The sequence below is a fragment of the Cornus florida genome, unplaced genomic scaffold (assembly GCF_030987335.1).
Source record: "Cornus florida cultivar Cherokee Brave unplaced genomic scaffold, ASM3098733v1 CherokeeBrave_3.0.0_Hap2_Chr08, whole genome shotgun sequence".
NCBI classification, from domain to species: Eukaryota; Viridiplantae; Streptophyta; class Magnoliopsida; order Cornales; family Cornaceae; genus Cornus; species Cornus florida.
In genome coordinates this window covers 56530807-56543427 of record NW_026775578.1, presented here as the reverse complement: position 1 = coordinate 56543427, position 12621 = coordinate 56530807, and the positions used below count along the sequence as shown (strand labels likewise).

General features: G+C 43.4%; 1 protein-coding gene across 1 annotated transcript; it reads right to left on the bottom strand.

Moving 5' to 3' along the window:
• Positions 1–6917: 6917 nt before the first annotated feature.
• On the bottom strand, positions 6918–7574 carry LOC132270310 (uncharacterized). The gene has a single exon (XM_059771493.1). It carries the CDS (start codon positions 7572–7574, stop codon positions 6918–6920), a length of 657 nt encoding a protein of 218 aa, XP_059627476.1.
• Between the last annotated feature and the right edge of the window lie 5047 nt (positions 7575–12621).

Genomic DNA, 12621 nt, shown 5'->3' with positions numbered 1-12621 from the left:
GGTCATTCAAAAAAATTGTAATAAACATGGTTCGCTAGAGTTCGTAGCCTTTCCAACTTGAGCTATTAAGCCCTTTGGAGTGTCTCTACACTTAACACCCTAAAGCCGTCTGGTTTGGGAGTTGTTGGCCTAACGCTTGCTACATAAGTTGGCTGGAAAGCTTAAGGGACTTCAGCATTGCACAACCATTCTATATTTCGCTTATGAGTTACAATAAATTGTCAACAAGCAACAAAAGTTGTCTTGTAAATAAAATCATGCCTTAGGGACCTCATTTAAAGGGGAATTCAATGATTTGAAAACTTGTGCCTTGGAATTGAAAAAGAAAGTAAAAGCCACATGTTGAGAATCCAATTCACTTTCACTGAAGTAGAGTTGATTTCTATTTAAGAGATGACAATTGAGTTATTTATATGGACGATGATGTTGATGCATGCATGTTGAAATGGTTTTTGTAAATTTTTGTATCAATGTTTCATATATGCAAGGTAGTTTTCCCAATGACCCCATCTCCAGTTTTTGTCTGTTTCAAGTTGTATTTGAGCTATGTATCTATCTCATTTTACCATGGATGATATTTTTGTAGTAGCATGCCCATGGTTGTCATTTCATTAAGTTTTTCATTGTAGTTTTGCTAAGGGACTAGCAAAATGTAAGTTTGGGGGTGTGATAAGCGTCGAATATTGTATATTCAAGCGCCCTAAATTGCATTAGTTAAGTTCTTTATTTGTGTATTTTATATAGATTATCTCCAATTGTATGTTTTTACACATTTTCAGGTTAAATTGCAAAAAGGAAGCAAAAATGATGCTTTGTGGAGTTTTGAACATAGGAAGGTGCAATGCTGAATTCTGGCAGCAGTGAAATCCGGATTTGCTCACCATTTTGGACCTACCAAAATCGGGAACTGGACTTCCATCATAACATGAAAGATTTAGATCTCTGAATCAGCTTTCCAAATCTTCAAGCGGTTCATCATTCGGAGTTTGGAGCAGAGAGTTATGATCTTCTTATTAGAGGTGCTTAGAACTGCCTGGCAGCAATGAAAGTCTGCCTTGATCTTCATTTTCGACCAACCATCCTTGAGAATTGGATCTCCACCAAAACATGAAGTATTTAAAGCTCTAAATTAGCTCTCCAAATCTTCAAACAGTTTGTCATTCGGAGTTTGGAGCGCAAAGTTATGGTCATTTCATCAAAGTAGGTCCGGGCAGAGCAAGGCAAGAATGGAGCATTCTGCTCCAATTTCGAGTGCTCGAGCCCTTATTTCGAGTGCTCGAAATTAGGGCAGAATTGCATTCGGGAATGGCCCATTTTCAGCCACTTGCATCTTGGGTTCCTCAATTCTAATTTCCCTCTTTAATGGTTGGTTGGAGATGTTGGTTGGTGGGGGTTTTTAACGGCTTATCTCTAGAAGATAAGAGAGGGAGGCCACACATTTACATAAAGCTTCATTTTTAGAAGATAGAGGAGAGAGAAGAGAGCAAGAAAGGTGTGTTCTTGGAGCTAGAAGAGGGGAGCTCGAAAATGGAGGTCAAGGCTTTGCTTCCTCCTTCCTCTAGTGCATCAATGGGTAACTAACTCCCTTCTAGGGAGGTGATGAAACTCCTTCTTGTAAGTATGTCTTGTTTTTGATTTACGTTTAGGGATGTAATGTATATATATGACCTTTCCATGAACTAGAGCTTTATTTGATGTGAAGAGCTTCAATGTCTATTAATGATCATTTTGAGTTTAAGATCTTGTCTTAAGATTGTTTCCTCTTATGATTATTTTGCTTCCATTTTCATAGTGACAATGAAGATGAGTTTATGGAAATGTTTTTATTGGCATGATGCTTGGGAAATTTGATAGTCTATAGCTTAGGGTTCTCTTTTGATAGATTATTCTTGATTCCTAATGTCATGTGCTTCTACTATGTGATTAAGGGCTTGATAACTCTATGCTTAGTGAGTATGTCTAAGGTTGCAACCTAGTTTAGGTAACCAAAACATGCAATACTTTGATAAGTTATTCTTGCCTATTGATTTCATAAAAATTCTTGAAGGTAATGTAGCAATTTTATGTTGTTGCATTTCATGGTTATGTGTATATATTATTCCCCAAGTAAATCATGTATTAACATGCTTATGGATAGGTAGTGGATTCATTTCCCTAGCCCTCTCTACCTAGATCTCCTTCCTTTGCATTTACTAGCATTCTTGTTTTATGCACACTTCAATTACTAGCTTAGTGACAAACCAATTAACAACTCCTTATTACACCTTATCATTCTTAAATAACTCTAGATACTTAGGTTGCCTTAAGACTAGCGCAGTCCCAGTGGTTCAACTTACCCGACCAATAGCCCTATTTTACAATGATTCGTGCTATTGCGAAGGTTGATGTTTAATTGACCAACCGATCAGTGGGCAAGACATTACTAATTTTCCATCCTCCATTACAAAATCCTTTCTACATCCCTGTGTCACTCGAAGAGCCCTACCATAGCTCTTCGTTGCTTGGATAAAGGCTCAAGGCCCATTAATTGATGATTTGCTACTACATTGATCCGAGGCTCATGATATGTTGGTCGTCGAACTGTGATGATCAGAGGGCCAAAGCCTGTTGGCCAACAAGCTATGAAGAGGTCGGATCAAGGTTCAAAGCCCGTCGATTGACGAATTGTAATAAAGTCGCATCGAGGTTCAAGGCCCGTCGATCGACGAATTGTAATAAGGTCGGATCGAGGTTCAAAGCCCGTCGATCAACGAATTATGATAGGGCCAGATCGAGGTTCAAGGCCCGTCGATTGGCGAATTATGATAGGGTCGGATCGAGGTTCAAGGCCCGTCGATCGACCAATTATGATCGGGTAGGATTGAGGTTCAAGGCCCGTCGATTGACGAATTATGATGGGGTCGGATCGAGGTTCAAGGCCCGTCGATTGACCAATTGTGATGGGATCGGATCGAGGTTTAAGGCCCGTCGATCGACCGATTATGATGGGGTAGGATCGAGGTTTAAGGCCTGTCGATCAACTAATTGTGATGGGGTCGGATCGAGGTTTAAGGCCTGTCAATCGACTGCGCAGATGGCTCGTGGTTCAAGGCCCAGGATCCATCAACCGAATGTTTGGTTCAAAGTTTGAGGCCCAATGGTCGACTACTACTCACCTTGCTGAGGTGGATTTTATCAGGGTGTTGAGACTATTTAACTTGACCTTTGGTGACGTGGCTGAAACACGTCCACATTTAGTCCCCCTGCAAGTGATGTTTTGAATTTTGAATTTTGAAAAAAATAGAAACGGCGCGTGCATAAAGGCGTGGGGATTAATGGTGTTGGAAACCGGTACGGCTTGTTGGTTTTGGCGGTTAAACATTTAATGGGAAAATGATAAGACACGGCTGTTGAGTGTCGTCGTCTTCCCCAAAACGAAACCCTAATTGTCTATATAAAGGCCAGGTTCAAAGACAAGAAGAGTGTTGCAAACAGAGGAAGAAAAAATACAGTGCAAGGAAGGAAAAAAAAAAATACAGTACAGTGCAAGAAGAATTGTGTAAGAGTGGCGAGGTGATTGGTGCAGGAGTAGTACGGGTGTTTGAGAAAATGACGAAGAGAAAACAGTTCAGTAAAACCGGTGAACCAGTGCCGGAAGTACCACTGGATGAGGAATGGAAGCGTGCTTCATTCTTTGGACTAGTGGATAGATTCTAGACGGCGACGGGGGATATGGCCAGAGACGAGATTGACAGCAGGGTAGCCTAATTGATGGAAGAAGAAGCCACCTTGGAAACAGGTGCCCGGTCGCCAGCGGACTGTGTACACCGGCTTGCCATTGAACAAGGGATGTACCCTTATTGTTTTATTGAGTTTAAAATACTGGTGGGTCCATGTGCAGGTTAGGAGGAGTGGTCTGAGCACATTTTCAGTCACGCTATGTATGTACAGTGGTTGTGGCAGGCGCAAGTTGCACCTAGCCATGCTTTTGTCCCGGAAGTTGAAAATGCCCCGAGATGGGCCAGGGTTGGAACTATTGGTATCAAGGTGGTATAATTCGACACACACCTTTGTGGCAAAGTAAGGGGATTTTACACCCACGCTAGAGGACGTGGCCCAATTTCTTGGGCTATATGTCATGGGTAAGGGGTTTACAGTCCCCCTGACGATGGATGCAGCCGAGAAAGGAATAATGGCTGCGTTGGAAGAAAGGTTGAAGAAGACCAAAAACTATGGATCCTTCTTCAACACAAAGGGAGCGAAATGCAATGAGAGGGAAGAGGGAGCCAGGAAGAGCATAATAGGGGCATAGATACGTTATTGGTTCAAGGATTTGCAGCCAGCCTTCAAGGGGGAGAAGTCAGAACGTCCTTTTGTCGATGGGGACAAGATTGGGCACCCGGTAGAGCTCGCAGCATATGAACTGTGTTGGCTATCCATGTATGTATTCCCAGGCACTCCAGATGATGCACCCTTAATTCAATGGTGCCTAATTGACGTAAAGATCATAAGTGGTGTGGCGATCCCCTTGGGGCCATTATTCTTGGGGACATTGTACCATCGACTAGACATGATCGCAGAGGATAGTGCACGCTCAATCGATACCCCATGGTATCCTATATGGCGACTGGGTTTTTACAGATACATCTATACTAGCACTTCTCTGCTTACGGGCCTGTCCCCCTTGAGTTGAGCAATCAAGGAGCGCGAGGGAGGCGCTGGAGTGGGCGATGCTGCAGAGTACCACTCGAAGAGATGATTGACTCTGAGCGAGAGTTTGTTTTCAGACCTTACAGGGAGGATATAGCTGGAGTAGCAGACTTGGGGATATACTAGGAGGAGGCGAGGGTATACACACCAAGAACATAATTGAGAGACCCAAACGAACAGACATTTGCCTTAGTGGTACTGCCAGGCTATTTGCCTGGATGATTTGACCTTGGCGATGTGCTGAAGGTGTACAACCCTAGACGTGTACCAAGATAGTTTGGGTATGACCAAGGGGTGCCAAGAGAGTATGACTTAGTGGAGAAATATGAAGAACTTGAAGAGGCCCTCTTTTGATTCAGTGTATTGTATGATCTAGTAGAAGAGAACGTTGGCAGCATTGTGATTCCTACACGAAGTTACCAGGGTGATATTACAGGGAGCTATTGACAGTACTGGATGAACTGTTTAGGCTCGTTCAGGATGTTTTGTTTACAGCTCCCTCATCCATACGCCCCGGTAGCCGTATATAAAGACGATGTCTCTCTGCGCATGCCTCGACCAGGGTGGCGAGGACATAGGTCGATAATGGCTCCGCTAGCCTCGAAGATAGGTGAGGTGGCGTATGATGCTGTACCGAAGGCTGTTGAGCCTGCCACATCAGTCTAGCCAAGGAATAGCAAGAGGGCTGCAAAGGCAGCTCTGCCCAAGCCCAAAGAGAAAGCCATAGTGTCAGACGATGAGGAGGAGGAGACAATTGCTAATCTAAGGCGGCGAAACCAGAAAGCCTCGATAATTGACTTATCAGAGGATGAGTCAATGAGAGAGACAGAGGATGTGGTGGAGCTGAGTGATGATGTCTTGCCGAACGTAGAAAAGGTGAGAGAAACGGCAGAGGTACCGATCGCTGGTAAGAAGTTTACCAGGGGCGTTGGGGCGGCGTTAGCTGCCGATGGCTCGAAGAGAGATATCATGAGAAGATTAATGACAGCTGAAAGCCCTCTGCCTCCCATTCGAACAGCAATAGGTAAGTAGTGGAGTAATGATGGTTTGATTTTTTTATGTATGGAAATGAAACTTATGCATTAGGTATGTTGGTTGTCGGTCATCGGCCAGGGATGGGAAAGAAAATGCCAGTAATAGTTTTGCGTATGCCGCGAGTGGAAGAACCCTCGGTGCCAAGATCGTTGACGCCAATGCTACTGTTAGAGTACCCAGCGGGCGAGGCATCTGTTGCAAAGGAGGAGGAGGTTGTGGAAGAGCAGGCCTCCGAACACACCGTGAGGCTTGAAGACATGGAGGTTGAGGCACAGGCGGGCCAGCATGGGGTAGAAGTGCTACAAGCACAATCTTCCTTGGAAGGTTCTAACAGTACGTTAAATAGGTGAGTGTCGGACGAGGAGGCCGAAAGTGGAAAGAATAGTGCAATAGGGGAGGTGCCCCCAGTCGAGAGAATGTAGCAAATGGTAGAAACGGCACACGCAGTGGTGGTAACAGGGAAGATAGAGGCTGTCTGGCAAGGAGTGATGATTGGTGCACACTTTATCCCATTGCTGGAGGTAGCGAACCAAGCGCAGCCAACGATGGTAGAGGCGATTGAAAGGAGACATCCAATGTTCCGTCGCTTTGGGTACGAAGCCTTAAGGCGAGTACTCGAGATATTCATGATGGTGGCACGGGGAGATGGGCAAGAAGAACTAATACATGAGGCCCACGAGCTAATTGGGCTGCTCAAGGACCGAATAGAGATAAAATGGTTAGATAGAAGACTGGACGCCTGCGAGCGAGTTATGGGGCAAGCTTTCTTAGCCAAAAAGATGGCGGAGTTAGATGCTCGAATTGTGAGAGATAAACGGATGATTGAGGGGATCTAGACTCACTTAGCGATGGTAGAGCAACAGCAGGCCCTAGTCGAAGAGATATACAACGAGCTTGGTGGCATTGTAACTATTATGTTATCTTATGAGTAGGCTAGTGATTGTAAATGACTGACCATTAGGTCCATAATGTATTTTGCCATAAATTGAATGAAAATTTGAGCAGTTATGGTAATATAAATAACTTGCATATGTATATTACTTGTGATATGGATCTAATGCCAAGTACAAGAGAAATAACTAACTGTGGTAAAGCTTTAACCAACTAGAATTTATAGGTTCGGCCTTGCGCCCATCACCCTGCAGTCTGCAGTAGCCACTGGGTTGGACCTCGATGACAACATAGGGCCCTTCCTATTTTGGGGTGAACTTTGGGGTAGAGGTGTTGTGCATAATGTGTTTAGCAGCTTTGAGAACAAGGTCGCCTACCTGGAAGGTTCGAGGTCGCACATGCTTGTTATAAGCCTTAGCCAGAGTGTGTTGATAAACCTTGAGATGTTGTCGTGCTAACTCCCGTCGTTCATCTAAGGCCTTGAGATGAGTGAAGTGGTCAACCTCGCTTCGAGCGGCCAAAGCAGTAGCAGGAATGGCAATCTCGATGGGGAAAATAGCTTTGGTACCGTATAGGAGGGAAAAAGGAGTTTGGCCTGTGGCGCACCTTTTGGAGGCGCGATGGGCCCAAAGAGCTAACGGCAGCTGATCGACCCAATTAGATTTATGCTCAGCGACCGTGCGATTGAGGATTTTAAGGAGAGATTTGTTGGTTGCTTCGGCTTGGCCGTTGTAAGCAGAAGATCGGCGCTGTGTGATATTATATTGCTGAAGAAGCTGAGCAACCCGATAATTGACAAAGGGGGTGCCATTGTCTGAGAGAATGATCGCTGGGATGTCGAACCAACAAATGATATGTTTATGAATAAAAGCTGTAACAGCGATACTTATAGCATGGCGCAAGGGGATGGCTTCAACCAATTTGGAAAAGAAATCGGTAGCCGTGAGGATCCAATGCATTTGACGAACTGTAGGGTTAATTGGGCCGATGAGGTCCAGACCCCAAGTGTGGAAGAGCCAAGGGGCAGTAAGTGGATGAAGTACCGTTGGGGGGGTATGGATCTGATGGTGATGGTATTGACATGGTTAACACCGTTAAACAAGCATTTTAGCATCGCGCTCCATAGTTAGCCAGTAGACCCCTCTATGGATTAGGTGTTGAAACAATTTGTATGCACCCTGATGCTCGAGGGATTAGGCTTGATGAAGTGCTTCACGGATCTCAGCGCCAGTAAGTTAACACAAGAGGTGCCCTTCGTGAGAGAGGCGAAACAATTGACCATCACAAACTTGGAAGCGTGGCGCTTGGTGTTTAAGCTTGGCGGCCAAGGTTGGATCATCTGGGCGATGACTATGTTGAAGGTAACGAATAAAGGGGATTCACTAATCAGCCAGATCGAGCTCGAGGACCTCAACTTCATCAGGGCATTTTTGGAAAGTGACACATACGCGCTGCAACGCAACGGCCTGACTGGACATTTGAGGCCAGTAATAGCCTTGGCACTGGAGCCGTCGATAAAAAGCGATATTAGTAGTGGCACAATGTTGCTGATGAACGCAGTGAAGAACTTCACCGGCCTCTGCGTCCCCTAGACAGCGACTGAGGATGCCAGAGGGGGATCGATGATAAAGGACTCCTTGGATCAGATGAAAGCGTTTGAGCTGGCGAGAGATAAGGAACTGGTGAAGGTCTGCAATTGATCAATAATTGGGCGGCGCCAATTAGTGATGTCTTCGAGAGGGAGTAGACTGGCGATGGCAGGCTGCGTTTGTTTATGAATAGTGATCTGTTGGGTGGGGCAGAGATGTCAAGTTTGGATACGAGCGTGGCAAAAGTATCGGGTATCAATTAACAGATTGAGAGACATGAGCCAAGCGAATGGTGGTGAACCGAGAGAGAAGCTTTTGAATGATAGTGTGATACGAGGCTAAGGAGGGCTCGCGAATTACGAACTCACCCGAAGTCTATTTGACAATCAACTTTGAATTGCCATCTATGCATAACCGGGAGATTTGTTTATCGAGTGCTGTTAATAGCCCCAAGATGAGTGCTTCATATTCAGCTTCATTGTTGGTGCACTTGAAGTCAAGTTTGACAATAGCGGTGGAGGTGAGGGTCGGGCAGGAGAGTACGATGCCCGCGCCTCCGCCCCGTGCTGTGGAAGAACCATCGAAAGACAAGTGCCATTCCTAAGTTTGCTCAAGGGAGGCAACCTGTAGGTCGTCGAGGGGTAGCTATTCATCCACTGGCTCATGAGTTTCATTGGGGAATTGAGCAAGCAAGTCTACGAGGGCTTGACTTTTGATAGCCTTAGGTTGCTAGCAGGAAATATTAAATTCTGCTAAGGAGAGAAGCCATCGTGTGGCCTTGCCTATGAGCATAGGTTTGGAGAGGAAGTGCCTGTAGGGATCACATTTAGTAACGAGAATGATGCGATGGGCGAGGAAGTAGTGCCGGAACTTATGCACGGCGAAGACCAAGGCTAGGCAATGCTTTTCAATAAGGGAATACCGTTCTTCAGCATCAAGAATCAGACGACTAATGTAATAGACTGGGCATGCTTGATTATTGACTTCCTGTGCGAGCAGTGCCCCAGTAGATCGAGGTGTGGAGGTAACATATAGGAAAAGGGGCTGGTCTTTTTGCGGAGCATGCATAATCTACGGGGACAATAACACGTGCTTGATCCGCTCGAAGGCCGCTTGATGAATGTCTATCCAGAAGAACTTCGCTTTCCCTTTAACAAGGGTGCTAAAGGCATGTGTTACCTCAGCGAGGGCTGGCAGGAATCGACGAAGGTAAGAAACTTGGCCCAAGAAGCTTTTCAGCTGCTTAGAAGTCGTTGGAGATGGCATATCAAGAATCGCTTTGGACTTAGCTGGATCAACTTCAATACCCTGGCGAGTGACCATAAAACTTAAGAATTTTCCATGGTTAACACCGAAAGCACATTTGAGGGGATTCATTTTGAGGTTATACTGGCGGTAACGCTCGAACACTTAGCGTAAGTCATAGAGATGATTGGCTCTCTGTTTGGACTTAACGACCAAATCGTCCACATAATCTTTGAGATTGTGATGAAGTAAATCATGGAAGATAGCAGTCATAGCTCGCTGGTATGTGGCACCTACATTTTTTAAACCAAAAGGCATGACAGTAAAGTGGAAATTACCCAGAGGAGTTCGGAAGGCTATCTTTTCGGCATCACCCTCGACCATCCGGATCTGATTATAACCACTAAAGCTATCCATGAAGGAAAACATTTCATGGCCTGCAGTGCCATTGACCAGGGTATCCATAATGGGCAAGGGAAAATCATCCTTTGGGCAGGCCTTGTTAAGGTCCTGGAAATTGACACACACCCTGATTTGGCCATTCTTCTTCTGCACAGGAACAATGTTGGCCAACCACGTGGGATGAATGATAGGCTTGATGAAATTGGCTGCTAATAACTTTTGGACCTCATCTTTGATTTGCAACTCAAACTCTGGCTGGAAAGTTCATGAGCCTTACTTAATTGGGCGAACGTTGGGCAAAACATTGAGATGGTGGGAGACCAATGAAGGGTGAAGCCCTGGCATCTCGCTATATGTCCATGCAAATACATCGCGAAATTTCTACAAGAGAGAGACAAAGTGAGAGCTATCTTGAGAGCTGAGTGTACCCGAGAGGAACGTGATGCGAGGCTGCTCATGGGGATGGGTAAGATTAACTTCAACAAAATCTGGCAGTGGTGCTTTCTCGAGAATCCGAGGCTGATATTCTGGGGAGTCAGTAGAGTGAACCTCTGCTGACCCCGGACATTGTCATAAACGGTAGATGACATGACCGTTGGGGAGGCGAACACATTTGCATTGTAACGACCCGGTCATTTGCCTTCCTTTCCTTTTTCCTAAAATTTTACGGATAATTTTTTTTCCGTTTAATTTTTTTTTCTGAGCTCTATTTCTTGTCACATAGTGTCGTCTGGAGTGCTTGGAAATGGTTTCTGAGACTTTTTCATGTGGATTGACAACTTCCTTTGAGGACCGAGTCATTTCTGCATTTTCATTTTTCAGACACTATGCACTTTTCGTCATTTTCCTTGTTTCGTCCTTTTCCCTATTCTGTCTTTTCTCTGTTTGTCACTTTGTTGGCAAAACCTCACCTTTTGTGCTCGGAGTTAGTTTTTCACTTTATTTGCCTTCATCCTTAGTGGTTTCCACGAAATACGTATCTTTACTTTTGCAAGAAAGTACTCTGGTTGCTCCCGATGTCCATAGAGGCATGGATGCATAGTTCTTTGAAATTATTTTCTTTTCTTTGGGTGTTTTTCGTAAATATCTTTTGAAGATATTTTATTTCAGGGGTTTTTAAGAAAATATTTTTGGAAGATATTTTCATTCTGGGGCATTAGTGCAGTTTTCACTTTTTGGAGGGGTTGTTGTGCAATTAACGAAAATTATTGCAAAAATACCTCGTCTGGAGCCTAGATCCTCATACGGGATTCATTTTCACATTTTGTCGAGTCGTGTACTCTTAGAATTTCATACTGGTCGTTTTTCTCCAGTTTCAGAGTTTTTGACCCCGGTTGCCGCTGAACTTGTTCGGGGCATATCTCTCTACTCGAGACTCAGTTTTCAATGTTGTTTCTTCCATTATTCATATTTTATCATTTTGAATCTTTTTTGTTCACAGAGTTTTGCCGTTTGAGCGCGTTTTCTCAAATTCCACTTTTCCAAACCCTGCGGGGCCCTTTCGGGGCACTTTTTGAGACTTACTATAAATAGGATGACTTAAAGTAAAAAATCACTTTTCACTTCATCTTCCTCCCTCTTTGGCTGGCAGCCATGGGAGCTCCTTGGGCTGCCACCCTTTCTCCTTCTCTTCCACTTGATTTCCTAAATGAAAATTTTTCGGCCTTAACGTTTATCGTTCCCCTCGACGTGCTCTATCTTTCCCCCTTATTAGAATCCATTTCTGACCATTTCTTGAGTTTGGGTTTGAATTCAAATTGTGATTTTCATGGGACTTCCTTCGGATTCATGTAGATCGTGTTGTCCCCGACAAAACCCTTCGGTATCGTCGGATTCGGAGCACTTTTCTTCCGGTGGTGATTTGAAATTTTCATCTCAAATTATGGTAGGGGGTGTTATAATTTACTTTCTTGTTATATTACATGCTTGTGATGCTTATACAACTTGATTACATGCTTGGATATCAAAATCTAGAGATTTTATTATTTATTTTTCTTGTGAAGGATTTAATTTTCCCAGTTATCCATAACTTTATTTAAACATGTGGCATGGTAGAATATTACCCCTTGATATCTTGATTGACATATATTAAATCTAGATCATTTGGACAAGTAACATAAATCTTATTTAATATTTATCTTGAATAAAATATTAAATCATGTGGCCTTAACTAGCTTGAAATCAATATGTGTTAGCATATTATATTAGGCCCTAGCATGCTCTTCAACATAGGTGAATTTGAGCGTAATTGGAAGTGTTTTGAAACTAGTAATATTTAATTAATTAGATTAATTAAATTGCTTTAAGTGCACTATTCATTTCATTGGATTTCTAACTTGATATTCTTGATGTGCATGCCATATAGTTTCACATATATTAAATTTAGAATATTTGATTAGGTTTTGAAACCTTTCATTTATTATTTTTCTTGTATTAAAGTTTAATACTTATGGCCGTAACTTGCATAGAATGTACTTATATCATGCTTTTAAATCAAGTCTTGACATATTTAATAACATACATTAATTTAAGATCATTTGGACGAGTTTCAAAATCTAGAGATTTTATTAAAATGAAATAATTAAAATCCATTCAATGGTTCTATGCACTTGATTAAGTTTCCAACCTTGTATTCATGATTTCCTTGATAAGTTCCTTCACGTGCATCAATTTGAGAATAATCAGATAAGTTTTGAAACTTATATTTACCTATCTTCCATGTATGGAACTTAACTCACATGGTCGTGTCTTGTATAAGATGAACTTGCAA